Here is a 27,858-nt window from a genome sequence, read left to right on the forward strand (position 1 = left end):
CTGGCGAGACGCTGAAGCCCTCGGTAATTTGATCGCACGCGGGCACTTCTATTGGGAAGACTACAGCCGATGTTTTGGCGTTGTTTACTTCGCTGGCCGGCAACGCACCGCGCACGCCGACAGCATCGCTCGCTCCGGCAAAGGCCGCCGGCGTAGTGCTCGCGGCAGTGCCGGCCGGCAGGGCCGCTTCGTCACCTAACACGCTCCCTTCGTGTACTATTCGGGGCCGCTCTTTCGAAACGCTCTTTTTAGTTTCTTCTGCTTTAATATTTGTTTCGCAGGTGCGGGTACGCCAAATTGCGCGCTGAATCTTATCCGCGCATGCGATGGAATCGCCTACGTCTGTCGCATTGCGAGGCGTTCCGGAGTTTGTCACGCTTGTTTCTGTCTTCTCTTGTTCTGAAAACATCTCAAGGGCGCGTTGTTGTGGGCGCTGACTGACATCGGTAATTGCGACCGCGTCTCCATCACAGGGCATTCTTGAGTTCTTCTTGTCTCCGGTCGGACTTAGTTCGCCTGGCCCCACGGCCGCCTTACCGTTTGCGGGCGCCAGTAAACGGTCAGGTTCTTCTACATTACTTGCTTCAATTTGGAAACCACGGGGCATTCGTCTTCTTTCTAATAATTGGACCTCTGCTCGTACCTTTCGAACTTCTGCCTCCGCTATCACTCTTTGAGTTTCTAGTTCGTACTTTCTCAATTCTGCCTCCATCTTTCTCAATTCTATCTCCATCTTTCTAATTTCTAATTCTGTCCCTGCTTTCGCCTCTGCCTCTCGACGCTTCGCTAGGTCCTTACTATTCGTCTTTGTTACGCAATTCTTCCGTCTCAGTGAGGCTATGGGGACTCTTACGGACACTCTGGTCCATCCGGAAAACACTGACTTTCTGGTGTTCATCTTTGCTAACCTAACTAACTACACGACGACACCGCGCACTTCCCGCTCCTAATGCCTGAGCCACGCACACCAACGGACGCAAGAAATCCCGCTCACCTGAGCAACGGTTGCGCCCTTCTCGCCGCGTCGCTCCTCGCTGTGGGGCACTTCCGATCGTCGCTGCCTCTGACCGTCACCGCTGGGGGTCCCTGGATCCTTTCACGCGTCGGCGAAGCTCCTACCCCGAACGACCGGGAGATCTTGGCACCTCAGCAACGGTTGCTCCTTCCTTGCCGCGCCGCTCCTCGCCGGTGGGCACTCCTACTGGCCGCTGTCTCTGACCGTCTCGTTTTGGGGTCCCTAGGTCCTTGCACGCGGCAAGCTCTTCCACCTTGAACGGCCGGCAGACTTCGGTGAGCGCCGATAACGTTGCGACGGTTCGAGTAACGGGCTGGGCTTGCGGAGTGCTGCAGTTGCCGAATAGTACTGTCGACTGCCCCAGTAAAAGTCAAAGGTTCTACTCGTTCTTCTTTATTGCTCTTCCTCAGCGTAGTTCAGAAACATTTTCGCTTTTCAAGCATAATAATTCGAAAGCACTAATTGAGAGGCTGCAGAGCAATCTATTGTTGAAAAGCTGTGATTGGTCAAGAGCCGCATAGGAACATTCGCATAGTGTCACGTAGTGGTGACGAGGTCGACGACACAAATGAAGGGTCGATGATTGCACTAAAGAAACTCTTTATTTGGGCTGACTTGCGCCCGCAAAAGAACTAAGCAACTCGGCGGCGGCGATAGCAACAAGCGTGCTTGTCGGTCGTCGGACAAAGAACGCTCGTCACACTCGGCAACGCTCAATTTAAAGGCTGCACAGAACAATCTAGATAACGTCGCAAACAGCTACCAGCACGGGCTGGAACATTGTGGAAAGACACCCGAGTGGCCGGAACCTTCGAGATAGATCTCGGTGCATCTTGTGCTACAACGAAACTGATAAAGGTGTGACTCGCGACATCGAGCATTAACAAACAAAGAATACGGAACTGATACGCGATCCAGAATCAGAGTGATAAGCCTGTATGCCGGCGGCTGTTGAAAAACAACAAATACAGTTTTGAAGGTTTCGCGGCATTACCCTTAAAAAAAACATCGCCTCGATGTTCCAAAACAAAGAAACAAACATAAACACTGAAAAGTTTAAACACCACAGATTCTTTAACGCGCGTAATATGGCTTTTGTCGTAAAACATGTACAATTTCTGGGCGTGCGCGTCGCCTTTGTGATGCTGACGTTCCGTTGGGAATGACTTCATAGTCCAGTGATCTGACGCGGCGAAGGATTTTGTATGGCCCAAAGTATCGACGCAACAACTTTTCACTTAATCCGCGACGGCGAATTGGTGTCCAAACCCACACTTGGTCTCCTGGATTGTACTCTGCGTGGCGTCGTCGTAAATTGTATCGTCGGCTGTCGGTGCGCTGTTCTTTAATACGCAGCCGTGCGAGTCGTCGGGCTTCCTCTGCACGCTGCAGGTAGGCGGCGACGTCAAGGTTGTCTTCGCTGGTTACGTGCGGCAGCATTGCGTCGAGCGTCGTCGTGGGCTCCCTGCCGTACACAAGCTTAAACGGGGTCGCTCTGGTCGTCTCCTGGACTGCCGTGTTATACGCGAAGATCACGTACGGCAAGATGGCGTCCCAGGTCTTGTGTTCAGCGTCGACGTACATAGCGATCATGTCCGCAATCGTTTTGTTCAGGCGCTCCGTAAGGCCGTTGGCATGGGGATGGTACGCAGTTGTTCGTCGATGGCTTGCGTGACTGTATTCCAGGATGGCTTGCGTCAACTCTGCCGTAAACGCCGTTCCCCTGTCCGTGATGAGCACTTCTGGGGCGCCGTGTCGCAAGAGAATTTGTTCGACAAAAAATTTGGCGACTTCTGCCGCGGTACCATTTGTTAGTGCTCTTGCTTCGGCTTAACGGGTGAGGTAGTCAGTGGCCACGATGATCCACTTATTACCCATAGGCGAAGATGGAAAGGTCTGATCGGCGGCGTCTTGCGTCGTTGGCACCCACGACACGTTTTCACGTAGTGGGCAACTTCGGCAGGCAGTCGCGGCCAGTAATACTTCTCCTGGATTCGACGCACTGTGCGCGCCAATCCGAGGTGGCTGCTGTGGGCTCATGGGGCAACGCCTGCAGAATTTCTTGCCGAATGGTTTTAGGCACTACGAGAAGCTGCGCGGTCTTGTTGGGTGCGAAGTTCTTCTTCACGAGGAGGCCTTTGCTTAACGTGAAGGATGATAAATGTCGCCTGAACACACCAGGAGGGGAAGCCGCCTTTCCTTCCAAGTAATCGGCTAGAGCTTTCAGCTCAGGGTCTGATTGCTGTTGTTCTGCGAAACTGCTGGCGCTTACCGGTCCCAAAAAGGCGTCGTCGTCATCGTCCTTCGGGGGAGCATCGACGGGAGCGCGGGATGAGCAGTCTGCGTCGGAATGCGTCCGGCCCGACTTATAGACTACAGTCATGTCAAATTCTTGAAGTCGTAGGCTCCATCTGGCAAGGCGGCCGGAAGGATCTTTCAAATTGGTCAGCCAGCACAGCGCGTGATGGTCGCTTAGCACCTTGAATGGTCGGCCGTATAGGTATGGACGAAACTTAAAAGTAGCCCAGATGATTGCAAGGCACTCCTTCTCGGTCGTCGAGTAATTGACTTCGGCTTTTGTGAGGGACCTGCTAGCGTAGACGATTACTTTCTCCTGTCCGGCACTCTTCTTGACGAGAACGGCTCCTATGCCCACACTGCTCGCTTCGGTGTGAATTTCGGTCTCGGCGTTTTCATCAAAGTGGCCAAGTACAGGAGGGCATTGCAAGCGGCGCTTAAGTTCGTCGAAGGTTTCTCCTTGCGGCGCTTCCCATTTAAAAGGTACGTGAGCCTTTGTAAGCTGCGTCAACGGTTCGGCGATCCGCGAAAAGTTTCTGACTAATCATCGATAATAAGCGCGCAGCCCAAGGAATCGGCGCACAGCTTTCTTGTCGGCAGGCGGTGGGAATTGTGCGATTGCAGCTGTTTTCTCCGGGTCCTGGCGAATACCGTCCTTGCTAACGATGTGACCTAGGAACCGGAGTTCTTCGTAGGCGAAGTGACACTTATCTGCTTTTAGCGTTAGTCCCGATGACTTGATGGCTTCCAGCACTGTCTGTAGTCGTTTTAGGTGGTCTTAAAAGTTTGACGAGAAGACAACAACGTCGTCCAAATATACCAAACAAATTTGCCACTTCAAGCCCGCCAGGACTGTGTCCATTACTCGTTGAAATGTGGCTGGTGCAAAGCAGAGGCCAAATGGCATCACCTTGAACTCAAAAGGCTGTCCGGTGTGATGAATGCGGTCTTCTCGCGATCTCTTTCGTCGACCTCAATTTGCCAATATCCGCTTTTCAGGTCCATCGATGAGATGTACCTTGTATTGCAGAGCCGGTCGAGAGTGTCGTCGATGCGGGGAAGCGGGTAGACATCCTTCGTTATGCTATTTAAGCGGCGGTAATCAACGCAGAAGCGAAGAGGACCGTCTTTCTTCTTCACCAAAACGACTGGTGCCGCCCAGGGGCTGTTCGATGGCTGGATTACGTCATCACGCAGCATTTCTTCAACTTGATCGCGAATGGCCTGGCGTTCTCGCGGCGATACACGATAAGGGCTTTGGCGTAGAGGTCGGGCGTGTTCGTCCATTATTATGCGGTGCTTGGCCAGTGGTGTTTGTCGTACCTTCGATGACGATGAGAAGCACTCTCCGTAGCTTCGAAGCAGACTGAGTATCTGGTCTTTCCTGTTGTGGGTCAATGCCGGGTTGATGTCAAATGTGGGCTGACGGAATAGGTTCGGTGCGTCTTCCAGCGTTTGGTCGTGGAGGGCGAATACATCTTTGAGGTCCGCTAATTCGTCGAGAAAAGCGATCGTCGTGCCCTTGTTGAGATGCCGGTATTCTTCGGTGAAGTTTGTTACCAGAACCTGAGCTTGGCCTCTCCGAAATTTCGTGATGCCTCTTGCGATGCCGACACCTCGTTCTAAGAGCAATTGGATATTTCCTTCGACGATGCCTGCAGCGGTTTCGATGTTTGCGCTACCTACGCAGACTGCGATGCTTGATCTGGGCGGGACGGTCAATTCTTCATCTAGGACGTTTAGAGGGATCATCGACGTCGTCGTTGCAGGAATGGCTTTGTCTGGAGAGAGCTTGATGAGCTTGGATCGCAGGTCGATGATAGCCCTATGTTCGTTTAGGAAGTCCATGCCTAAAATCACGTCGCGGGAGCACTGCTGCAAGACTACAAAGCTGGTGGGGTAAGTACGCCCATTTACGGTTAATCTTGCAGTACACCGTCCCTATGGAGTTATCAAGTTGCCACCTGCGGTGCGAATCAGCGGGCCATCCCAAGCGGTGGTAACTTTTCTGAGCTGAGAGGCTAACGGTCCGCTGATGACTGAACAGTCTGCTCCGGTGCCTACTAGGGCAGTGACTCTGCTACCGTCGATATCAACTTCAAGGTCACTCGTTCGCGTCCTCGCATTGCACGTGGGCCTTGGTGTCCGATCTCGGCTGCGTCGTTTGTTCAGGTCATGGCCGAGGGATACCGTTGTTACTTCGCTGGGCGGCGGTGTCTGCTTGCACTTTGGTCGTGTTGTCGTCGATGACGTCGTGTGGAGCGGCGGTGAAATGGCTGCGTCGTCGTTAGTGGTCGTCGGCGGCGGAGGATCTTCGTCTTTTCGCCGTTGAGCAACCTCACCTCCAAAGGTTGCTGCCTTTAGTTTCCCCTGCGCGGGCGTGGGGACTTTCCGCGCATACTCTCATCATAGTTACGGCCTGGCGACGCAAAGCGGGCCCTGTATGGTGATGGAGATCTGAACCGACGGCTTGGGGGCGCAATCTCACCGCTGCGCAGATAGTTGTCGATTTCTTGCGGTCGTTCACCTGGGCGTGGTCGTGGGGCGTCGACTGCAAATCCGCGGAGACCGATTCGTCGGTACGGGCAGTGGCGCAGAATGTGGCCGGCCTCACCGCAGTGGAAGCATAATGGCCGGTTGTTTGCAGTCCTCCAGGCGTCGCACTTGTTGGTCGTTGGTAGGCTTGGCGGGCGGGGGCCAAGGGGCGGTTTTCAGGAACAGGACGGTAGCGGCGAGGGCTCGGAAAGTCATCACGTCGGGGCGGAGGGCGACGTAATGCACCAGAGTAATTCGTCGCTATTGCCTCGTGTGCTGGAACAGTCGCAGCCGTCGCTTGAGGAACGCCCAGCGCCTGCTGGACTTCTTCACGGACGACGTCCGCGAGCGTCGCCACCTGCGGTTGTTGCGATGGTGGCATCAGTCGGCGGAGCTCCTCTCGAACGATCGCCCGGATGAGGTCCCGAAGGTTCTCTCCGCTTTTAGATGCGCTGGGGTGGTGGATTGAGCAGTCAGGATGAAGTGATCGCTCGTAGTGGCGCATCCGAGTGTCCAACGTCTTCTCGATGGTTGATGCTTCGATTTCAAATTCTTCCACAGTTTTCGGCGGGTTTCCAACAAGCCCCGCAAAAAGAGACTCTTTAACTCCTCGCATTAGGAATTTCACTCTCTCACCTTCGGTCATGTTAGGGTCGGCGCGGCGAAGCAGGCGTTTCATTTCTTCTACGTAGACCAGGATGGGCTCGTTTGGTAGTTGAATTCTTAATTGGAGGAGGGTCTGAGCTCTTTCTTTTCGGACAGAACTTGTAAAGGCCATCAAGAACTGTGCTTTGAATATGTCCCAATCCTTGAAAGAAGTCTCGTGATTTTCAAACCAAATTCGGGCATGTCCTTGAAGAACAAAGTAGACCTGCCTGAGTTTCGCAGCGTCGTTCCAGCCGTTGAATTCTGCCACACGGTCGAAAAGGTCCATTCAGTCTCCAGCATCTTCATCCGGTCGTCCGTGGAAGCAGGGGGGCTCACGGGGTTGGACGAAAACAACCGGTGCTGTAGTAGGCTGGGCCATTGTCAGCGTTGATGCCTTCATGAGATCGAATGGGGCCAGGCAGCAGACCGTGTTCGGGTTGTAGGCCTTGCAGTCGGCGGCTGGCTCGGTGACCTGTAGGCTGGTCTTCCAGGGCGACAGGAACACGACTTGGGTACTCGCTTGAAGGATCAAAGGCAGCACCTCCACCAGATGTCACGTAGTGGTGACGAGGTCGACGACACAAATGAAGGGTCGATGATTGCACTAAAGAAACTCTTTATTTGGGCTGACTTGCGCCCGCAAAAGAACTAAGCAACTCGGCGGCGGCGATAACAACAAACGTGCTTGTCGGTCGTCGGACAAAGAATGCTCGTCACACTCGGCAACGCTCAATTTAAAGGCTGCACAGAACAATCTAGATAACGTCGCAAACAGCTACCAGCACGTACTGGAACATTTTGGAAAGACTCCCGAGTGGCCGGAACCTTCGAGATAGATCTCGGTGCATCTTGCGCTACAATGAAACTGATTAAGGTGTGACTCGCGACATCGAGCATTAACAAACAAAGATTACGGAACTGATACGCGATCCAGAACCAGAGTGATCAGCCTGTATGCCGGCGGCTGTTGAAAACAACAAATACAGTTTTGAAGGTTTCGCGGCAATAGCAAAGCGCTAGCTGATACTCATAGCAACCTCGCAGCAGCCGCATAGCAACGTGTTGCTGAGACAGCGGCATGTCCCACGGGTAGGCACTGCAGTCACGCAGCCAATGAACCAAAGGAAATATTTCATTATTGAAAAATGTATGCCTTATTTCCGCTAACTAACAACGCTAGACGATAGAAAAATAAAACTAGTGCAATACTGGTGGCACGCGATATTAAAATCTTAACGCAAATTATGCACAGTATTTCGTTGAACCTTTATTGCGAAATTCTCGCTGCTGAAGGTTCCGGCAATAAAAAGTCATAGTGCGCACGCCTGCATGGGCGTACGAAGTCGTTTTATTTATTTATTTATTTATTTATTTATTTATTTAATTATTATACATTCAAGGCCCGTAGGCGCAAGAGAAAGGAGTGGCAAATTATTGCATTATTTGCAGTACAAAATAAAGAATTATTGTGAGCCACTTTGAACCGTGATACTGAAGTTAGCAGTGTCACAAATGAAGACTGTGGTGGCGGGAAGGCGGTTCCATTCAGCGGCTGTTCTTGGTAATAATGAGGAATGGTGCAAGTTATTTTCTGTTGATGGTCGATACGCAGTGAGATGTAACTAGGTGCTGTCAAAAGACTATCAGGAAAGGATTGAAGTAGTATACTTTATGAAAAAGATAAAGGCGACAGTACTACCAACGTAGCAAAAAATCAGGCAGATCCAGTGTATGTTTCATTAACGTGATGCAAGAATGACATGAATATTTAAAGAAAATGAAACGGGCGGAGTGGTTTTAAATGGTTTCAAAATAACTGATGAGATCAGAAAGAGCAGGGTCTCATATAATGCAGGAATATTTCAACATGGGATGGACAAGTGTTTTATATAAAATTAAATTTTAGTGAGGCTGGTGCTGATGCAAAGTTGCGTCATAGGTAGCCTAACGTTCGGTTAGCATTATTAGTGACAGACTCAACATGCATGCTCCTGGAAAGATTGCTAGTAATATTGTAGCATGCGTTGACGACGAAGAAGCGCAGAAGTGAGAGGAAGAAGTGTGCTAACCTCGAGTCTGAACTCTGACGCTGTTCGTAGAACCTTTGCTACGCCTTGGACCTCGGACGCAACTGTAAGGGTCGCTGTTTACGCGACATCTGGTGGAGGTGCTGGGTACGATTTTCATGACCCGGACGCCCCCTACAAGCCCAGGACGCACCCCTAAGGTGGAGACCCCAGTACACCAGAGCAGCCGCCGACTGCAAGGTCTGCCTCCCGAGTGTGGTCCTCTCCCTGACCACAGACCAACAAGGAGCGTTTCTGTCAGCGCGATGAATCCCCCGGTATCGACAACTCCGGTCCTGCTCCACCACCAGCGGGATCCACCACATTTCCACGGCCTGCCCCATGAGGACGCTGAAGACTGGCTGAAGCAGTTCGACCGGGTGGCTGCCTTCAACGCCTGGAACGCTGACTCGAAGCTTCGCCATGTCTACTTCGCATTGGAGGATTGTGCGAGGACATGGTTCGAAAATCAAGAAGCCGGACTCCGAACGTGGGACACATTCAAGGCAGAATTCTTGCGTATGTTTACCAGCACGCTTCGCAAGGAAAAAGCGCAACTGCTTTTAAATAGCCGTATACAACATCCGAATGAAACTGTTACGGCCTACGCCAAAGAGATGAAGCGACTCTTTCGACGCGCGGACCCAACCATGTCGGAACAGAAAAAAGTGTGCCTTTTGATGCAAGGTCTTAAAGAGCAGTTATTTGCAGGCCTGGTGCGAAGTCCACCAACAACTGTCGCCGAATTCATAAGTGAGGCGTCTACCATCGAAAAGGCACTTGACATGCGCGCCCGGCAATACCAGCGCACTACAGTGTCTATGAACGCCGCGAGTGCAGGTGAAGCCATACAGTTTTCGTCAGAATCGTTGCGTGATACGATCCGGGCGATAGTCCGCGAAGAGGTGGCCAAATACCTGCGGATTCCTCCACAGCCACAGGTTGCCACAGTTTCCGATATCATCCGTGAGGAAGTACAACAGGCGCTGGGTGTTCCCGCACCCGTCACCGTGCCCGCACCCGTCACCGGGCCCGCATCCGTCGCCGCGCCTGAACCCGTCGTAGCTACACCGCTGCCCCAGACCTTGAGCTACGCCGCGGTCACCAGCCGCTACCTGCCGCCTTCGACAGCATCCTACGAGCTTCGCGCACCGGTCGCCCATGTGTCTTCCCGGCCGAGCGTACGCCGCTGAAGGACCGATATCTGGCGAACGCCCGATCACCAACCGTTGTGCTACCATTGCGGCGAAGCTGGACACCTGTGTCGCCGCTGCCCCTACAGGGAACTCGGCCTCCGTGGGTTTTCTTTTGATGCCCGTCGTCCGTTGCCTGGCCAGCGGCCACGCGAAATCAAAGAATACATTTCGCGTTCCGACACAGGCCTAAGCCGCTTCCGATCGCCGTCGCCTCGCCGTTACAGCTCTCCTGGACGCCAGGAGCAACTCCAAAGTCCCCGTAGGGGAAACTAGATGCAGCAGCCTCTGGAGGTGCGGCTGCTACAGTGTGAAAATTTCAAGATCCTCCGCAGACCCACGACAGTTCTTCACTGCAAACTACAGTTCGTTACATACGGCCACCAGCAGAATCGACGCCGCTACGAAATTCCGCTGATCCTCAACGTAACCACGACGCCGACATTCGACCCACCACTCCTTCAGAGCATCGAAGCCGAGACCGAACCCCACGAAGCTGTCGCCGCCCGACACAACAAACTGCCGACCTGCTGATCTCCGTTGATGGCGTAGACGTCACTGCTCTAGTCGACACTGGCGCCGATTATTCAATTCTAAGTGCACACTTCGCCAAAGCTCTCAGAAAGGTCACAACATCATGGGGTGGCCGGCAAATACGCACCGCTGGCGGTCATTTAATTATGCCCACGGGAGTGTGCACTTCGAGGATCACTGTACAAGGGCAAACCTTTCTGGCGACGTTCATCGTATTGGCTCAGTGTTCCCGTGACGTCATCCTCGGTATGGACTTTTTAACCGAAAATGGCGCCATTATCGATCTGTAGAATAAGTCCGTAAAATTTTCAGTTGAGAATGCTATCGAATCCAACAGAATGCTCCCCGCTGCACTCCACATTATTGATGACCATGTTAGTGTGCCCCCACGTTTAAGCATCATGGCCTCCGTGGGTTCCCTCCCAATGCAAGATACAGAAGGTGTCGTCGAGACAAAACAGAAACTGCTTATTGAAAGAGGCATCGCCGTTGCCAGGGCAGTTGTTTTTGTTGAAAATGGCAAAGCTGATGTTCTTCTCACGAACTTCAGCAATGAACATCAACATCTGAACAGAGGGAGAACTGTCGCATATCTAGACGCCATAACTGACACTAGTTATGAATGCAATTTCACCAGCGCTTCAGCAACAGAACCCCCCGACAACACTGAACCTCTGTACGATATAAACCCGGCCTTACCTCGAAAGTATCAAGAGAAACTACGGCACCTGCTCCGTCACTACTCTAATGCATTTGCCAGGTCATCACGCGTCGGTCGAACCCACCTTGCAAAGCACCGCGTCATTAAAGACGAAGCTGTTCGACCACTCCGCCAGTCGCCTTATCGAGTTTCCCCTAAAGAACGTACTGCCATCCGAGACCAAGTGAAGCAAATGCTTGATAACGATGTCATTCGCCCTTCCCGCAGCCCCTGGGCTGCACCTGTGGTACTTGTGAAGAAGAAAAAAGATGGCACACTTCGTTTCTGCGTAGACTATCGCCGACTGAACAGCGTTACGAAAAAAGATGTTTACCCTTTGCCCAGAATAGGTGACGCCTTAGATCGTCTGTGCAACACAAGATACTTCTCCTCCATGGATCTCAAGTCTGGATACTGGCAGATAGAGGCCGATGAGAGGGACCGCGAAAAGACTGCTTTCATTACACCTGACGGGCTATACGAATTCCAGGTCATGCCCGTCGGCCTTTGCTCCGCGCCCGCAACCTTTCAGAGACTCATGGACAGCGTTCTTGGAGATCTGAAGTGGACGACATGTTTTGTATACTTGGACGACGTAATTGTATTTGCCCCGAATTTCGAGGAGCACCTCCGTCGCCTAGACGCAGTACTAGACGCCATCGCAATCGTCGGGCCTCACTCTGAAAGCCGAAAAATGCCATTTTGCTTATGAAGAACTGAAGTTTTTGGGCCATGTCGTGAACCAGGTGGGAGTTCTGCCGGATCCTGAAAAAACAGTTGCCATCGCCAATTTTCCGACGCCGCGGGACCAAAAAGAAGTGCGACGCTTTCTTGGGCTATGTGCATATTATCGACGTTTCGTGAAAAACTTTTCTAAAATAGCCGCCCCCTTACACTTCTTACTAAGGCTGATATTCCGTTCACCTGGGGCGACCAGCAAATGGATGCATTTCAGGAGCTTCAACGTCGCCTGCAGTCACCTCCAGTTATAGCACATTTCGATGAAACCGCAGACACCGAACTCCACATGGATGCAAGCAATGCCGGTTTGGGCGCTGTCCTAGTACAGATACAGAACAGTGAACAACGTGTGATCGCCTACGCTAGTCGGGCTTTGTCTAGGGCTGAGACAAACTACTCTGCCACTGAAAAGGAATGCCTGGCCATCGTGTGGTCTATTTCGAAGTTTCGACCATACCTGTACGGCAGACCCTTCAAAGTGGTGACCGACCATCACGCGCTTTGTTGGCTGACAAGCCTTAAAGACCCTTCTGCGCGTCTCGCCAGGTGGAGCCTACGACTTCAAGAATACGACATCACTGTAACCTACAAGTCAGGTCGTAAGCATTTAGACGCTGACTGCCTGTCTCGTGCTCCTGCACAACCAGCTTCGGACGCCTCAGGTGACGACGACGCATTTCTGGGGGCAATTATTTCAGACAATTTTGCCGGTGACCAACGGAATGATCCCGAATTTCGCCAGGTAATCGACTTTCTTCAAGGTGCCGGCGGCATGGTCCCTAGCCCTTTCCGTCCTACTTTGTCTTCTCTGTGTCTCCGTGATGGCGTTCTCGTCAAGAAGAATTTTACAGCCAACAGTCGCCAATACCTCCTCGTTGTACCAGCAAGCTTAAGGGATGAGATTTTTCAAGCCTGCCACGACGAACCCACATCCGGCCACCTGGGAGTCACTCGGACGATATCCAGAATTAAAGAAAGGTATTACTGGCCTCGTTTGTCAAGCGATGTAACGCATTATGTTCGAACTTGCCGTGACTGCCAACGTCGAAAGGTTCCGCCTCTGAGGCCAGCCCATTACGCCACCGTCCAGACCATTCCAGCTAATAGGGATGGACTTTCTCGGACCGTTCCCTACTTCCACCTGTGGGAACAGGTGTATTATAGTAGCTACTGACTACCTGACCCACTACGCAGAAACCGCTGCTCTTCCTTGTGCTACCGCTTTTGAAGTTGCGAAATTTTTCGTCCTTAAAATTGTCCTGAGACATGGCGCACCAGAAGTACTCATTACTGACAGAGGAGCTGCATTCTCTGCAGAGCTCATCCAAAATATGCTTGTTCTTAGTCGCACCAATCATCGTCGCACGACTGCATACCACCCGCAAACAAACGGCATGACATAACGTTTGAACAAGACCATTGCCGATATGTTGTCAATGTATGTGGACGTCCATCACAAGACACGGGAGGAAGTATTGCCGTATGTAGCATTTGCATACAATACCGCCGTTCAGGAAACTACCAACATGACTCCATTCAGCATAGTTTAAGGCCGACAAGTGACGACCACGCTCGACGCCATGCTGCCCCACATAGACGAAAGTCCAAATGATGATGTCGCCTCTTTTCTACAGCGTGCCGAAGAGGCCCGTCAACTTGCACGGGTGCGAATACAGCAGCAGCAAGGCCGAGAAGCACAACGCTACAACCTGCGGCGGCGGACTGCAGACTATCTGCCAGGTGACCTTGTCTGGGTTTGGTACCCCATTCGACGACGCGGACTCAGCGAAAAACTCTTGCGCCGTTATTTCGGCCCCTACCGCGTTCTTCGACGCGTTAGTGAACTGGACTATGAAGTCGTTGCGTACGAGGAACCAGAGCTCCGGCGTCCCAAGCGTTCTGAAGTGGTCCACGTGGTCCGCTTGAAGCCTTTTCATGCCAGATAGCAGCCTCTTTTACTCTGTCCCTCTTTCAATCTAGCATCGGGACGATGCTTTTCGCACGGGGGGAGGGGGGGGGGGGGGGGCTAATGTAGCATGCGTTGAGGACAAAGAAGCGCAGAAGTGTGAGAGGAAGAAGAAGTGTGCTAACCTTGAGTCTGAACTCTGACGCTGTTCGTAGAACCTTCGCCACGCCTTGGACCTCGGACGCAACTGAATGGGTCGCTGTTTACGCGACAGTATGTAAACCAAGGTACTTTTAAGAATTAACCGACAGGAGAGTATCATTAATAGAATATGGAATATATCAGAATGGATAGGGCCGGAAGAAACACGCATGCTTTTGCATTTATTAACGCTAAGCTTCATTAGCCATTTGTTACACTAGGTAGATACATTAATAATCATCATCTTGAAGTTTAACGGAATCGCTCGGGTTAGTGATTTTGTGGGAGATTACACAATCGTCTACCAAGAGCTTAATTTTAGGATAAAAGATATAGACAGGAAGGTCATTGACCTATATAAGAAAAAACAAGGAACTAAGTACTGTTCCTTGGGGTACACCAGCTGTTACGGAGCAGGCTCTCGACGTAAATACATTAGAGGCTACCTACTGGGTCCTGCTAAAGAGAAAATCTTTAACACATTCAATCACCTTTCGATAAATGTTAAAAAGGGAAAGCTGAAAATTAGTAAATCGTCCGAAACAAAGTCGAAGGCTAGCGAGAAGTCCAAGTTGTAGGTCATCACTAATGAACAAGTCAATAATAAATGAAAGCAGCTGGGTTTTGCAGAAAAATAATTTCCTAAAGCCATAATGTGCGTTGTTGAACAAATAATTAGTCTCGACAAAATTAATAGGATGTGAATGAAATATGTGCTCTACGATTTTCCATGGAATACTTGTTAATGAGATTGGTTAGTAATTATTGGAGGAATGAGCGTCACCTGACTTATGAACCAGAACCAGCTTTCCCAACCTCCGGCATTTCGGCAGGGTAGAAAGCTCTAAACACTGGTCAAAAAATTTTGACAATATTGCTTGAAAAAATTGCTGTACATTTCAGCATTTTAGAGTTAATGAAGTCGGGACCACAAGACGAAAAAATTTTCAGATTAGTGATAAGTTTCCAACGCCAACCCAGTCAATAAAGATGGGAACCATAGGCGGGAAACTTGATTGTGATAAGAATGGTACAGCTACGGGTATCGTGGCTGGAAAAAGGACGAGAAAGTGTTGGTTGGTTGGTTGGTTCATGGGAAGGGAAAGGCGCAGTATCTGTCACACTTGCTCTGTGGACACCTGAACCGCGCCGTAAGGGAAGGGATAAAGGTGGGAGTGAAAGTGGATAGAGAGAAAGGGGGGCCGTAGTGGAGGGCTACGGAGTAATTTCGACCACCTGGGGATCTTTAACGTGCGCTGACATCGCACAGCACACGGACGCCACTTCGTTTCGCCTCCATCGAAACGCAGCCGCCGAGGCCGGGATTCGATCCCGGGAACTCCGGCACAGTAGTCGGGCGTCTTACCACTGCACCACCCCGGCAGTGTCATTTAAGATTTCACAACACTTTTGAGGCGGAAGTGGCACATCAGAATGAAATACAGGGGCCGAATCCACGACAGTGTTCGCTTTGGAACGCGTTCGCTTTGCCGTGACGTCAATTTGACGTAGGCATTGGGGGGAGAAGGGTGGGATGAACGCTGGGGGCAGAGAACAGCCAATCAGCTTTGCTGGGCGGTCCCATCTCGGTTGCTCTGCCTTGGCGCGGGCCTTCTCCTCGGGAGTCGGAGCAAACGACACCCAGTTTTCTCCGTGCCGGCACGCACGATTGCCTGAGCGACGGCCAGATTTGTCCAGCTCACCGACGACTGCGGGAGCCGTATAGTTGCCTCGCTGCCGACTGCCGCCTGGAAGCCTCCGGTAGTGAAGAACCGCAGCGCACCGAGTACTTTCCGCTCTGTTGTGAGCGCGCTTTTCCTCGTTGGGCCAAGGTTGGGTTTGAGCTCTTCGCATAGCCGGCGTACAAGCCCCTCCGACATATATTATGTTGAGGCATGAAAAGGAAAGAAAAATAAAGAGCTTTGCCCGTGCCACATAGTATAACGGGCTTCAGTCTAAAGTGCCTTCGGAAGGCATCGTGAGGCATGTCGAAAGGATCGTCATGTGCGCGCGACCGCCGAAGCCACCGATCACATTCGCTGAGCACTTCGAACAACAGCGCGGCGACGGGGGCACGTACGGCATGATTCTCGCGCTGAAGCGAACGCCACTTACCGCGTTCCACACAAGCGACCGAACGCGTTCGCTTTCATTTGATTGACATGTCTCGTGACGTCAACAAAATATGTGGTCCCGCCTTCGTGAAATGGCGTCACCGCCAGCGGTGGCGACACGCGACCAATGGAGCGAAGCGGCGAGAGAGAAAGCGAACGCGTTCCAAAGCGAACTGTTTCGTGGATTCGGCCCCAGATATGCATACATATATTGCATATCTGCCGCAGGCGTGCACGCTGTCCCAAGCTCGTGGCGCCGCCGGCTTCTGCTGGGCGTGTGGATGCTTTTCGGCCAGGTGCTGTCGATGGGTTACAGTGGCAACCTCATTTCCTACATGACCGAGCCGGGACGGGAGCCAGCCGTCGACACGATCGCCAAGCTCTCCGCGGAGGTGCGCCGAGGGCACTTTGCCTGCGGCACTATCCGGGACGCCGCTGAGCACGCCCTTATCAGGGTGAGAACGACGGTCACCACGACCGGAATCTTTTCGCCGTTAAACTGACAATAACTTCTTGCAACAGTAAAACGATCTGTAAGGGCTAGTTAGTCGCGCTCTCTATACGTAACCGCGGCGGAACATTGACGTCAATAACATTGGGAAGAAACATACTGCGTTGGTACATGTGCTCCCAGCGTTGTGGTGTGTGCCTTCTTTGTTCTTGTCTGGCGTCTGCATTCGCTGGTTCCCTTTCTATGTTATGTAGATGTGCTTTTGCGTGTGTATCTCTGTTTTATGAATTTTGCTTTTCAATGATTAGAGCAGTGATTAGAGATGATGCAATGAGAGAAAGAGAAAAAAAGGAGGAAAAAACGTTGCAGAAAATTAAACATGCGCGCGACACACTAGAGAAAATAAAAATTTCAAAATGCAGCGCTCCTTTGACAATAAAATAAATTGGGCAAATGATGGAATGTACTAAGACAAAGAACGAGAAAAAAAAAGGCAGAAATGAAAGAAACATTGCATAGAAACAAGCACGCGTACGACATACGCGGAGGAAGTAACAAAAAACAAAACAAAATACATAGCGATAATAAATATTGCTACATTGATTGTCATGTAAAACATTACGTTAGCAATAATATTAACACTCATATTAATGTATTATCACAATCATATTAGCAAGATATTTTATAAGGCGGTGAAAAAATGTGTGGGAGGGGGAGCTTTAATTTGAGCTGGCATGCAATTCCAATCCCGTATCGTTCGCGGAAAACAACTATATTTAAATTGGTTTGTTCTAGCATTGTATTTACGCAACTTTAGTGGATGGTCAGTGCGGGCTGAAATGTAAGTTGGTTCAGATATGTATCTTTCTTTTGGAATGCCTGTTTTAGCATTATTAACATAATAAAAGAAAGAGAGTCTCAGATATTTACGCCTCTTTTTGAGTAAAGGCCAGCCCAATTTGTCTCGCAATCTGAAGACCTTTCTTGAAAATTGAAATTGCCAGAGCCAAACCGGTCAGCCCGTTTTACAACGCGCTCCAGTTCGTCAGTATTCTGTTTTGTATTCAATTTTTGTTTTCGGTAACAGGCGATTCACAGCTTTTCTCGGCTATGTTGGTGTTTGTCATGAGAGAAAATGTGCATGTTTTCGTGCAAGAATTTTATTAAGGAAGTTTACCGCTACTATTTTTAAACTCCCGATATCAAAGGGAATAGAGACTAGTGGGCGGCGATGTAGTTCAGGTAATAGATTCTCTCAGTACTACCACCAAGATACGTCGTAACCACTGTAAATGCGGTTTTTTAAATAACTCTTCATCCTGTCAGCAGTTCCGGAAAAACCAGGTTTCCTATCCGGCTTGGATAGTATCCTCCCTCGGAATCTATATTTGCGCGATGCGGTGGACTCCTCTGTGCTCAAGTTGTTATTTCAACAGGGTGTTTTCATTTCTTCAAAAGATTTAGCACAAATTAAAGGCTGGTTTGTAAATTCTTCTACTGTGTAGAGATTTGCGCCGTTTGGCGTCGTATCGTTATAGCCGAATCCACTTCTTGTGAGCAACAATAGTAGAGTCAAATGCGAGACCTCATTTTCACGGCACATCTGAAAAGCTACATGATGGATGAAGTGCAGCGTCACCATCAGCTTTTCCTCGCGGTAGTATTGCAGTATTTAGAATATACTGCGTAATCTTAAGAAACTCAGCTTTCTGAAAAAAAAAAAAAAAGGCTCCATATCGGTAAAGGGGTTCACTTGCGGCTGACGGCGGATGCTGAAAGGCTGAGTAGAGTGACGCCTACTGGCTTTGTGCATCATTCAGCAAAACCTGACGGGCATTAGCCGCCGAAAGGCCTGAGAGGCAGCTTTGTTTGTGTTTCACAGGTTGGGCAGCTCACAAACCGCTCTGAGCTACGTGCATAATCGGCCTTCTTTCGCGGTTTTCAGTTCGATCGTGTTTGCGGTGAACTTCACGGGCTCCATGCTTAAATGCAATCGCCACAGCAACGGCAAACATATTCGTGGTAACTAATGGGTTCTTGGCGAACCGATTGCAAACAACCTGCGTACTCACAGCTATATCAAATTAAACAAGTGGGCCATGGAAGCTCCGTCACTGCCGCCTGCAGATGGCGCCCGCAGTTTGTAGGAGAATGTCAAGCATGTCACTAGGAGGCGTCTCACATATGCTTCTACTAGGATGCCTCGATGCCTTTAACCTCCGCTTCCAGGGTGAAGACACCCTTTTTACCACTCCGCGCCGTCGTTTTCCCACTCGTGCGTGCGGCGCGGCGTTTCTACGTGGCGATGGCGGCGTTTCGGCGCGGCGTTGCAACGCGCCGCTTCTGTGCGGCCTTCCAGCGCGGCGTTCCTGCTCGGTGTCCCAGCTCAGAGTTGCCGCAACGTGGTGCCCTCCAAGCCCTAATCGGGCCCTTTCAAAGCGTAGACTTTGCCGCAGGGTGCCCTCGCTATGTCGACATGATACCAGCAGCCAAGAATCCGACACTGACCATGGATGCCCCTCCAAATTCCTCCGCTAATGGAGGGGGCCTACCATTCCCAGCCCCGTAGGACCAGGAGCAGTCACTCCACCTCCGCGATGTCAGTGCGTAAGATCCTCAGGTGGTCAAAATCAAATGCTTCCGAACGGGCGAGTGGTACCCAACACGCCGCTGGAGAGAGTAGTGTCTCTACCCTGAAAGCGGAGGTGAAAAGCATCGAGGCACCCTAGCTTCTACCACTGTGCGTAACTATATGGTCCTATTCAACCCTTTAAACCACCACGGTTGGCAAGTGGGCCTATCACAAAGGCAGCCGCACTCCGCCGTGGAGAGGTAATGGTGGCGAAGTGTTACTTTGTTGCCTGAGTGCCTTACAACTGGTATCATAAGAAGGGAGGGGCTAGCCTGCCACCGAATTTTTATCTGTTGTAGGCCGTCTTTGCACCCGCCACCGCTTCGGTGGTGGACGACGGCGGTTGTTGCGGCGCGCGTCTTTCTTTCGCTCTTCTTTTTCTTTCTTCTCTATTTTCTCTTCTGTCTGCACGAGGCAGCGGAGGTGGCTCAGCTACAGAGCCAGTAGCAGGCCCGTGCATTTTCTTTTCCTTCTTCCTACAGCTACAACAACAACAACAATGGCACGCTTAAGGTGTCCGCGGATAATTGTGACAAATACAACGCCTTTTCGCCCCTGTAAACCAAATGGAAACGCCGCTGATGCCTGCTGTACTGCGCCTGCTTCTGTATGATGTGTGGTGCGGCGTTCGAGGAAGCGCCAAATGAAAGGCGTCGCACGGACTCCTGGATAGGTATGACGCGATAGCGTAAGCTACCAAGAAACATTAAAGCCCCGCTTTAACCTAGCCTATGAAGATGCCTGCGTGGCCTAGGGATAACGTGAATGCAAGAGTTTTGTCAGGCTGATTTTGATATCACCCTCTCATATGAAAGGAGAGGCTCGAGATGGCAGCTCCTGCCAAACGTAATGTCAGGAAGCCCTACGTCCAGTTAGTGCTCGGCCATGTTAGCTGCCTGCTGCAATCTCCCACGCAACGGAGGCGTTACGGATGGACAGACGGGCGAACGGACAGGATCGTGGCCGCGCAGGCTGTTGGTGGCAGTGTTTAAACGAGGCAAAAAAAAATATTCCGTGACATGACCGACAAGCATAAGTGTAGTTTGGAGAGCCTCGTGTACAAAAGAAAGGAATTATGCGCAATACGGTGTCTCTTTGTGCTTCCGATGCGGATGTGCAATGAAAGAGATCACGAAGAGTGCGTAGGACCTCAATGATTGCACTTGAAGTGCTGTCTCACTTTGTTCCGACTGTCGAGCAAAACTGAGGGAAGTGGGGCATCTTTTTTTTTGTAATTCAGGAGCATTCATAGTATGAAGGAGCACTAAATAAGGGTAGAGGGGGCAAGCCTCAGTTCGCTGGTCGAGCCAGCGTTTCGACGAGTGGACGTGTCTTCGTCTGGACAGAAAGATCATCACTCTGTAGATGATCGCTGCTGATGACAGTGCGAATGATCACTGCGGATGGCAGTGATGATCGCTCTGCCCAGACAAGAGTACACTTGTTAAACGTCGGCTCGACCTGCGAACTGAACGTTCCCCCCTTTACCCTTGTTCAGTGCTCTTTATTACCGTGTAAGCCATCTTTTTCCTCTCATTATACCAAGAGCATTGATAGTTTCATGTTTCAAGAAGTTAAAATTTTGCTAACTGCGCAGCGAACGTGCCAAGGAAGGCTCCTGTACAACATTTGTGTAGTTTACGAGGTTAAAAAAATATTTTTCAAATCTCAGTCTCCTTTTACCCAGCCCTATCCTAGCACTGTAAGGAAATCCCTGTCCCCGTAGACTTGTCAGCATATCAACAGAAAGCTGCTACAAAGTATAATGACAGGACTTGCAGTGTGTTGTCCGCATTCGTAGGAGAGCGACCTGAGCTCGCACTGCGGCTTCAAGAGATTTCAACTGAAAGTCCTAAAACAGCATCCTTTGTTTTCATTATCGCACTGGCTGAATGCTAAGTTCTGTTCTTGGCGCGAAACAGCAAGATCTTGTTGGAACCCTTGGTTTCATCTCTGTATGAATGAGTTGCTTTGAAAAGCGAAGCAAACATCTCGCAGCGCGAGTTGCCTCATCTCATATAACCTGATGTTGCTTCAGGCAATTAACTAGAATTTTATTTCAGATGAGGGCCTCAGCCATCCAGAGGCAACATAGAATTTTGAATCCGATATATTTGCCGCTTTTGTTGAACGTATATCGACCGCTTGTAAGCTGGATCTGATGCTCTCTCTAAAGACGGATATTCGAGTATGCTCGGGTGCAAGGAGAAAAACGCTACTGCAATAATGGCATTGCATTTTACAGGTTCTTTTGCGTCACCCCCTCCCCTTATTATTTCATGAAGTTTACCTCTAGCTCAGGACGTTCAAAGCGTCTGGGCAGATGGCTACCGTGATCATTTTGCCCCAGAATCCAGAAAAAAATGTCGTATTATTGCGTTTGGAAGCCTAAGCAGCCAACGTTGCGGTTAGGTGGCTTTCAATAAAAATTTCAAGTTCTGCTCGGTGAAAAGAAAAATCTGCGGAGCATCGTCTTTTGTTATCTTAATCTCATAGAGGAGTGTGCGACCACAGAAGCATGTCAGTTTGTCAACAAAGTTCGTCTAAAGCCAAGAAACGCTTTTATGGCCGAAGCGCGTACACCTAGCTGATAAGCTCCGCTATATTTTTTTTTTTTTTCATACGATGATGGAATGAACGGCGAAGAGCTCCGGAGTTCTGACCGTATATACGTAAGAGGAACGACAAGTTGTCAAGATAGAAGTAGTCTCCCTGTCGAAAAAAACTACAGAACTTTGTCAAAGATACGACAAAATATCCTGTAGTTCTGTCGTAACCATCAGATTTTTCTATAGTTCTGTAGTACTCTTCTGTACTTCTGTAGTACTTTTCTGTAGTATATTTCTGTTGTCTGCAGTTCTGTAGCACTTTTTTGTTGTAACTACAGAAATTTCTAATGTTACTACAGAATGTTCTGTTGTCACAACAGGTTTCCAGTCCGAAACCGCCCAGAAATTCTGTCGTAACACCAGAAAAGTTTCTCTAGTTTTTTTCCGACTTCTTGCGGCGCGAGGTACACCCAGCAGCCGATGTGCAGGCACGAAACCGCGAGAAAGGTGCATTTCAGTTCCCCGATGGACATCAGGGTGTAGAACCGGAACTGAATCCAGGGCCGTAGAACAGTCCGCATTTTCGTTTGAAGTTGCAACCGGCCTCACACGAGTCAAGAAGATACAAAGGAACGGTCTATACTTCTAAAAATAACGGCTTGAGGGGCGAGTTGGTGCATCATCGTATTCAGATATGTGGCGCAAACAAACACAAACACAGGAGAAGATACACTACACACTTCTGCTTCTTCAAATAGTTCAGCCCCATTTTCGGTGCTACATGATAACACGGTGATTTATTTTAATGTAATAGATAAGAAAATGTATAGAAGGACGCGATTACAAATAGAAATAGAATTAGAATATATATATATATATATATATATATATATATATATATATATATATATATGTATATATTGGAGAGATCAGTACCATGAAAAATAAGAGTTCTAGCAGATTGCAGAGTGAAAAAAAATTATGGAAGACACTTAAGCTGTGCTTTTAAGGGTATCACGTGGCAGCTTCCCGTTTGCTGGCTCTTCTTGTGGTCGTCGATCACGTATAATACATGCACTGACAGTATGATCGGATATAGTTCCGAAATGGACATACTCTGTGTATTTTAGCTCTACACCGCGCCTTCAGTCCTTGTTTGAGATATGCGTCGGGATGGTCCATTTCGAGAGGGAGGAGGTTGAGGAGGGGGAGGAAAGGCAGGGAGGGTAACAGGTAAAAGAAACCGGTTTGCTACCGTGCACTGGGGGAAGTAGGTGAGTGACGGGTAAGAGAGGGATGGGCCACACTAGTGTGAGATTTCAGCGAGACATCTATGCTCCCTGGGAAAAATGATTTGGCGCGATGCGGCTTGTTTCAAAAGGGAGAATAACAATGCGTTAGATTTAGAAGCCGAATATCCGGTGATGTTATCCGTCATAAATGTTGGCTGAACGTTGGGAGTTTGTTGCAGTTGCGCTTCTTTGTGTGCATATCATATTCGAATATATAGCTCCAAAATCCATGCAACATCTGTCTAAATAGTGTAGTACGTTCTGTGCAAGCGGAGAGGGCGACTATTGTATTATGTCTCTGACTATCGAGTTCCAGCCGCTGCACAGGCGGAGTGCAGCAATCAATAAGCTGGAAAATCGCGCCGAGTGGTGCTCAGGCTTTAATGCTATTGAGCGCTCAATACTTGTTGCAATAACATAGGTGTCCAGTAATACGCGTTGTGGGGCTAGTTGGTTCATACTCAGATTGGTTTTATGCGCACAAAAAGAGGACACAAAAAGAACCTACTAAGCCGGTTCCTGCTGAAGGAACTTAACAGACTGGTAGTAGACGATCCGTTTGCCATTAAGAATAGTCTTGAGGTTATAGAAGTTTTGCACGAAACAAACTCTGCAGGACACATCTTTTCTATAGATGTTGTTGACCTGTTCTATTCTATTGCACAGAGCGAGCTGTTGGCTGCTGTCAGGTTGTGCATAGCAATTAACGGAGTGGTGTCTTTTCAAAACAGCGCTGGTATGTCGGTTGACAACTTCCTTGTACTCCTGGAGTTTTACCTTAGTTCCACCACTGTTTCTTTTAAAGGATATGATTATGTACAAAGAAATGGGATCTGTATCAGGTCGTGCGTGGCTTCTGTGCTTTGCAACATTTTTCTAGCAGGTGTGGACAGATCATTGGCCGAGGCGCTTGAAAACGGTAGCACTCTAAAGATTTTTAGATATGTAGACGATTTTTTTATTGTTTCGAAGGAACATTCACCTTTGACCTCTCCACAAATCGTGGAGGACGTTCTTACTAATTTTAGACGACTCTCCAAAGGATTGAATTTTACTTCTGAACTCGCCAATGACAGCCATTTGCAATCTTTAGACTTGAATATAACCTTTAAGGACGAAAGCTTTTGCTGGAAGTACCAACCGCGTGCACAGAAGAAATTGTTGCCTTTTAAATCCAAGCAATCAAAAACGGTTAAACGTGCTATCGCTTTGATGTGCCTTGGGTCATCCCTAAGGAAGTTGTCACATGGCGCAGGAAAGCTTTCACGATCAGATAGCGAAGCTGAAACAGGCAGGCTTTCCCCAGATAATAGTGAGTTCAGTGGCTGAAGCTCTTCTCAAGAAGATTAAACAAGAAAGGAATAAGAACCAGACAACGATTGCACTTGCACAAAAGAAAGTGAAACTGGTAGTCATTCCATATCAGCATAAAGTGGCTCATAACCTCAAACGCGTGGCTAATAAGTTTAAGGTACCCGTGGTTTTTTCGGCCCCAAGGAAACTCTCTTCATTGTGTCGTCTGGTTTTGCAAGATGGTAGCCGTAACTCAGACTGCAAAATCAAACATTTTAATAAGTTTGTGAAGTGTGATAAAGGGGTGGTGTACAGGATTCCGTTGAAGTATGGGAAGGTGTACATTGGGCAGTCGGGCCGATGTGTTAATGACCGGTTAAGGGAGCACAATTTGTCTTTGAGGAACGGTACCGGTTCGCACCTGCCGGCGCACATCAGTCAGTGTGAAAAAGATAATGACCAAAAACAGAAAGCAAAAAAACTGTGTGATGCAACGCTACAAGGCACCGGCATCTTGTGCAGGAGCACTGACATGCTGGCGCGAGAATTGGCTGAGGCCTACCATATTAGGCAAAGCAGAAGTTCATGTATTAGCGCACCATCTGTGACAATGTATGATAAAGAATTTGTCTTTTTAGATAAATTAGATAAGAGGTGAGTTACCTGTGCCCTTCTTTTATGCTTTTCCTGGGTATTTGGCTCGCACGTGGCACTGATGATTATGCACTGATGATTTTTTTTTTGTATAAATGTCGTGCACATTTCCGGAATAAAACAGTTGAAAGTGCGCTCCGTCCTGTCTCCCTTGTCTTTTTTTGTCGTCTTTTTGTGCGCATAAAACCAATCTGAATATAGGTGTCCCCTAATTGCTCTAGATATTTATTTGCGTACACTTCAAGCCGCTGAAATGCTTTCCTTTTTGTGTTTTGGGAACCTATAATGGCAGGGGGATCAACAATGTTTGGATGTGGCAAGTGAAATGTAGAAAACAATGAATAGGTACCTTTATTTAAAATATTGAAAAGGCAATTTTGCCACGTACCATGCTCGTGACAACAGAACTCACGTTATCATCGCAAAGGGCATTCAACAGCTGTCGCTTTGATTATTTCCCTTGCTACTGGTTTGTTTTATTTCATCTGACGCTCTGTATACATTACTTCTGATTTTTATTTTGCTATGTTCCTTCTCAAGTCCACACCACATCGGCATTAAAATTGCATTTACTCTTGCCCTCACTTCGCCGAAATAGATTCCGCGAAGCATTCGCAACTCAATGATTTCTCGGTGCCTTTTAGTAGGTCGTACCTAAATACTGTGCAAAACTAGGAATTGACACAGCAAACCACTAAATGTTTTCAGTGCAGCTCGAGTTGCATACTCCGACATGTTACCAAAGTAACTACGTTTCGGACAGGGACTACCCCGAGTTACAAAAATCTGAAGTTCACATCAGTAGAACAAAGTGGGTGCCTATAATAATAGGATTCGTATAGTAAATCAGTGAAAAGATAAGGTATCGACAATTATGTTATTTTATCCTCCTGCACTGCAGATATTTTTCTGCATCTTTGTAGTGGAAATTTGCTGCCAGCAATATTGTTGAATTAAACTTCGATAATTTTGCTTTTACGATATATGATTTAATTGTGTTTGTTTTTAGTATACCTTATTACTTAAGGTCTTGTAAATTTCCACTGCTCTTCGCCTTTGGGAGTGTTTCCACTTCCTAGTCATAAGCAGTACCTTCAATGCAAAACATGTATTTTTATTGCCATATTCAGTAAATACAGTAACCGTGAAACGTGCGATCTTGTCTCTTTTGCAGAGCGACAACTCGAGCGTGGCCCGGTTGCTGCTTCGCTCGATGGAGTCCGACCGGCGGAACTTTGTACGCGGTGACATTGAAGGACTGCAAGAGTGCCTGCACCGCGACTACGCCTACATCGCAGCAGAGATCACAGTAGATGCGGACATCAAGGAACCCCAATGGTTCCTCTTCGCCCGCGACAGCTTCCGCGTAGAGAGCTACGCGCTGGCCTTCCCCAAAGGCTTTCGATGCCTCGAGCCCTTCAACCAAAAGTAAGCATCGTTTCTCGAAAGAAATGTATGGGAGCAAACTATTATTAGAGCCAGTAGCATCATCCAAAAGGCAGGTGCTTATTTATAAGAAGGGCCCCTCAAACTTTTTTTTTGTGCGGCATTATTCAGGAAGAAAATATGACGTGGATTTTTCGTTTAGCCGCTGATCTCAATATCAAGATGTGAAATGCTTGGATGCGGCGGAGAGGCTAAATGCGATACACCCCGTTTGCTATATGCCCGTAAAAAAAAAATCCTAGGTGGTGTAAACTATTTCGGACTCTTCTACAACAACCTTAATCAGTATAGGAACTTGTCGTAGCCTTAGTGCCTCGACAATGACCTAGAAGAAAGCGCAAAGCATTGGACGCTGTGGCGAGGTGCATGTTATCACAAAAACTGGTCAGCGAGTTGCTTCAGCATACTGCGTGGAACAGCGCACCATCACATCGAAGAGGGAAGGTATGCATCATATCTTTTTGCCATGTCTCTGTGTTGGTGGTCTGCACAGCCCTGACAATTAAGTGCAACTAGTGTCATTTTTCTGCGCGTTTCATTGTTAACCTTGGTGTAGTTGGTTTGAAATACTCAAACAGCTTTGCATAGAATATATTACAGTAGCCGAAAGAGATTTTCCTCCCTCCTCAGTTTACTTCTTTAAGGCACACCGATCTTACTTTGAAAACTGCATCTGTGCGATTTTCAGAAATAGCTAAGTGTCAGTGTTTGCTGGTGTTGACATTTCGCAATGTCCCATCCAGGATCACGCAGCTGCAGGCGGCTGGGCTTGTCACCCTTTGGTTGCACCACACAGTGTTCAGGGCGCGTCATAGGAGCCACCGGGAGGAGCCCCGGGTGCACCCTCTGCAGGTGGCACATTTGCAAGGCATTTTCCTTCTCTCGGGCGCATGCCTAGCCGTTGCCAGCCTGGTCGCTCTCGTGGAGGTCACTGGATCTACGGAACGCAAGTGCAGGCTGCGCCGCAAAAGGCGACGACGGGGCGTTCATTCCATGGCGTCACCGTGAGAAGACCCCGCCGAGATGAAGAGCTATGCATTAGCGCGGGCTTGCTTCAAGCGGGCCTTTTCAACACACCTGTAGCTATCGCTACTCCATGTCCTTTTCAAGACAAAGTTAGGTACTTCGCACTCTCCTCCCTTTTAAGGACGCACACATAGAAGGTACGATGAGCAAAAGGAATTGTACTGATTCTCGAAGACGCCCTTTTACATTGCTGTTCTATCCGCAGTGGATTGTTTTTTTTTACAGTATGGAAGAAGGCTTTGTCCTTTAGCGGACATAGGCGGGTGATGTTGATGATCTGTGTTCCGCATTTCCGGCAAGTGCATGAATAATAAAAAAAATAAAACGCGCGGCGAATGTTTTTATTCTTATGTTTACTTCATTGTTAAGGTTGCAGGAAAGGCACAGGCCAGGAAAGCTTTCTGAAGCGTCGTTAATAACAAAAACACACGAATAAATTCATCAGCCAACCTTTGTAGCTATGGTCGAGAAAGAAGTAATTAATTTTTCTCTATGTTAAGAATTCCTGTTAACACGTGTTACTGATTCTATTATTTGTGATGAATATTCTCGCGAGGTGGACAT

General features: G+C 49.0%; 1 protein-coding gene across 1 annotated transcript in view; it reads left to right on the top strand.

The window, feature by feature from the left end:
• The window catches only part of LOC146174720 (glutamate receptor ionotropic, delta-1-like), a 70,578-nt gene extending 43,302 nt beyond the window's left edge, over positions 1–27,276 (top strand). Inside the window, exons 6-8 of the mRNA XM_084585448.1 lie at positions 16,180–16,406; positions 25,997–26,250; positions 27,012–27,276. Of these exons, the coding sequence (XP_084441574.1) occupies positions 16,180–16,406; positions 25,997–26,250; positions 27,012–27,276 (746 nt within the window). The remainder of the gene's footprint in view (positions 1–16,179; positions 16,407–25,996; positions 26,251–27,011) is intronic.
• The last annotated feature ends 582 nt before the right edge of the window (positions 27,277–27,858 follow it).

Source organism: Amblyomma maculatum, chromosome 11 (assembly GCF_055883805.1).
Source record: "Amblyomma maculatum isolate TAMU_Amacu chromosome 11, ASM5588380v1, whole genome shotgun sequence".
NCBI lineage: Eukaryota > Metazoa > Arthropoda > Arachnida > Ixodida > Ixodidae > Amblyomma > Amblyomma maculatum.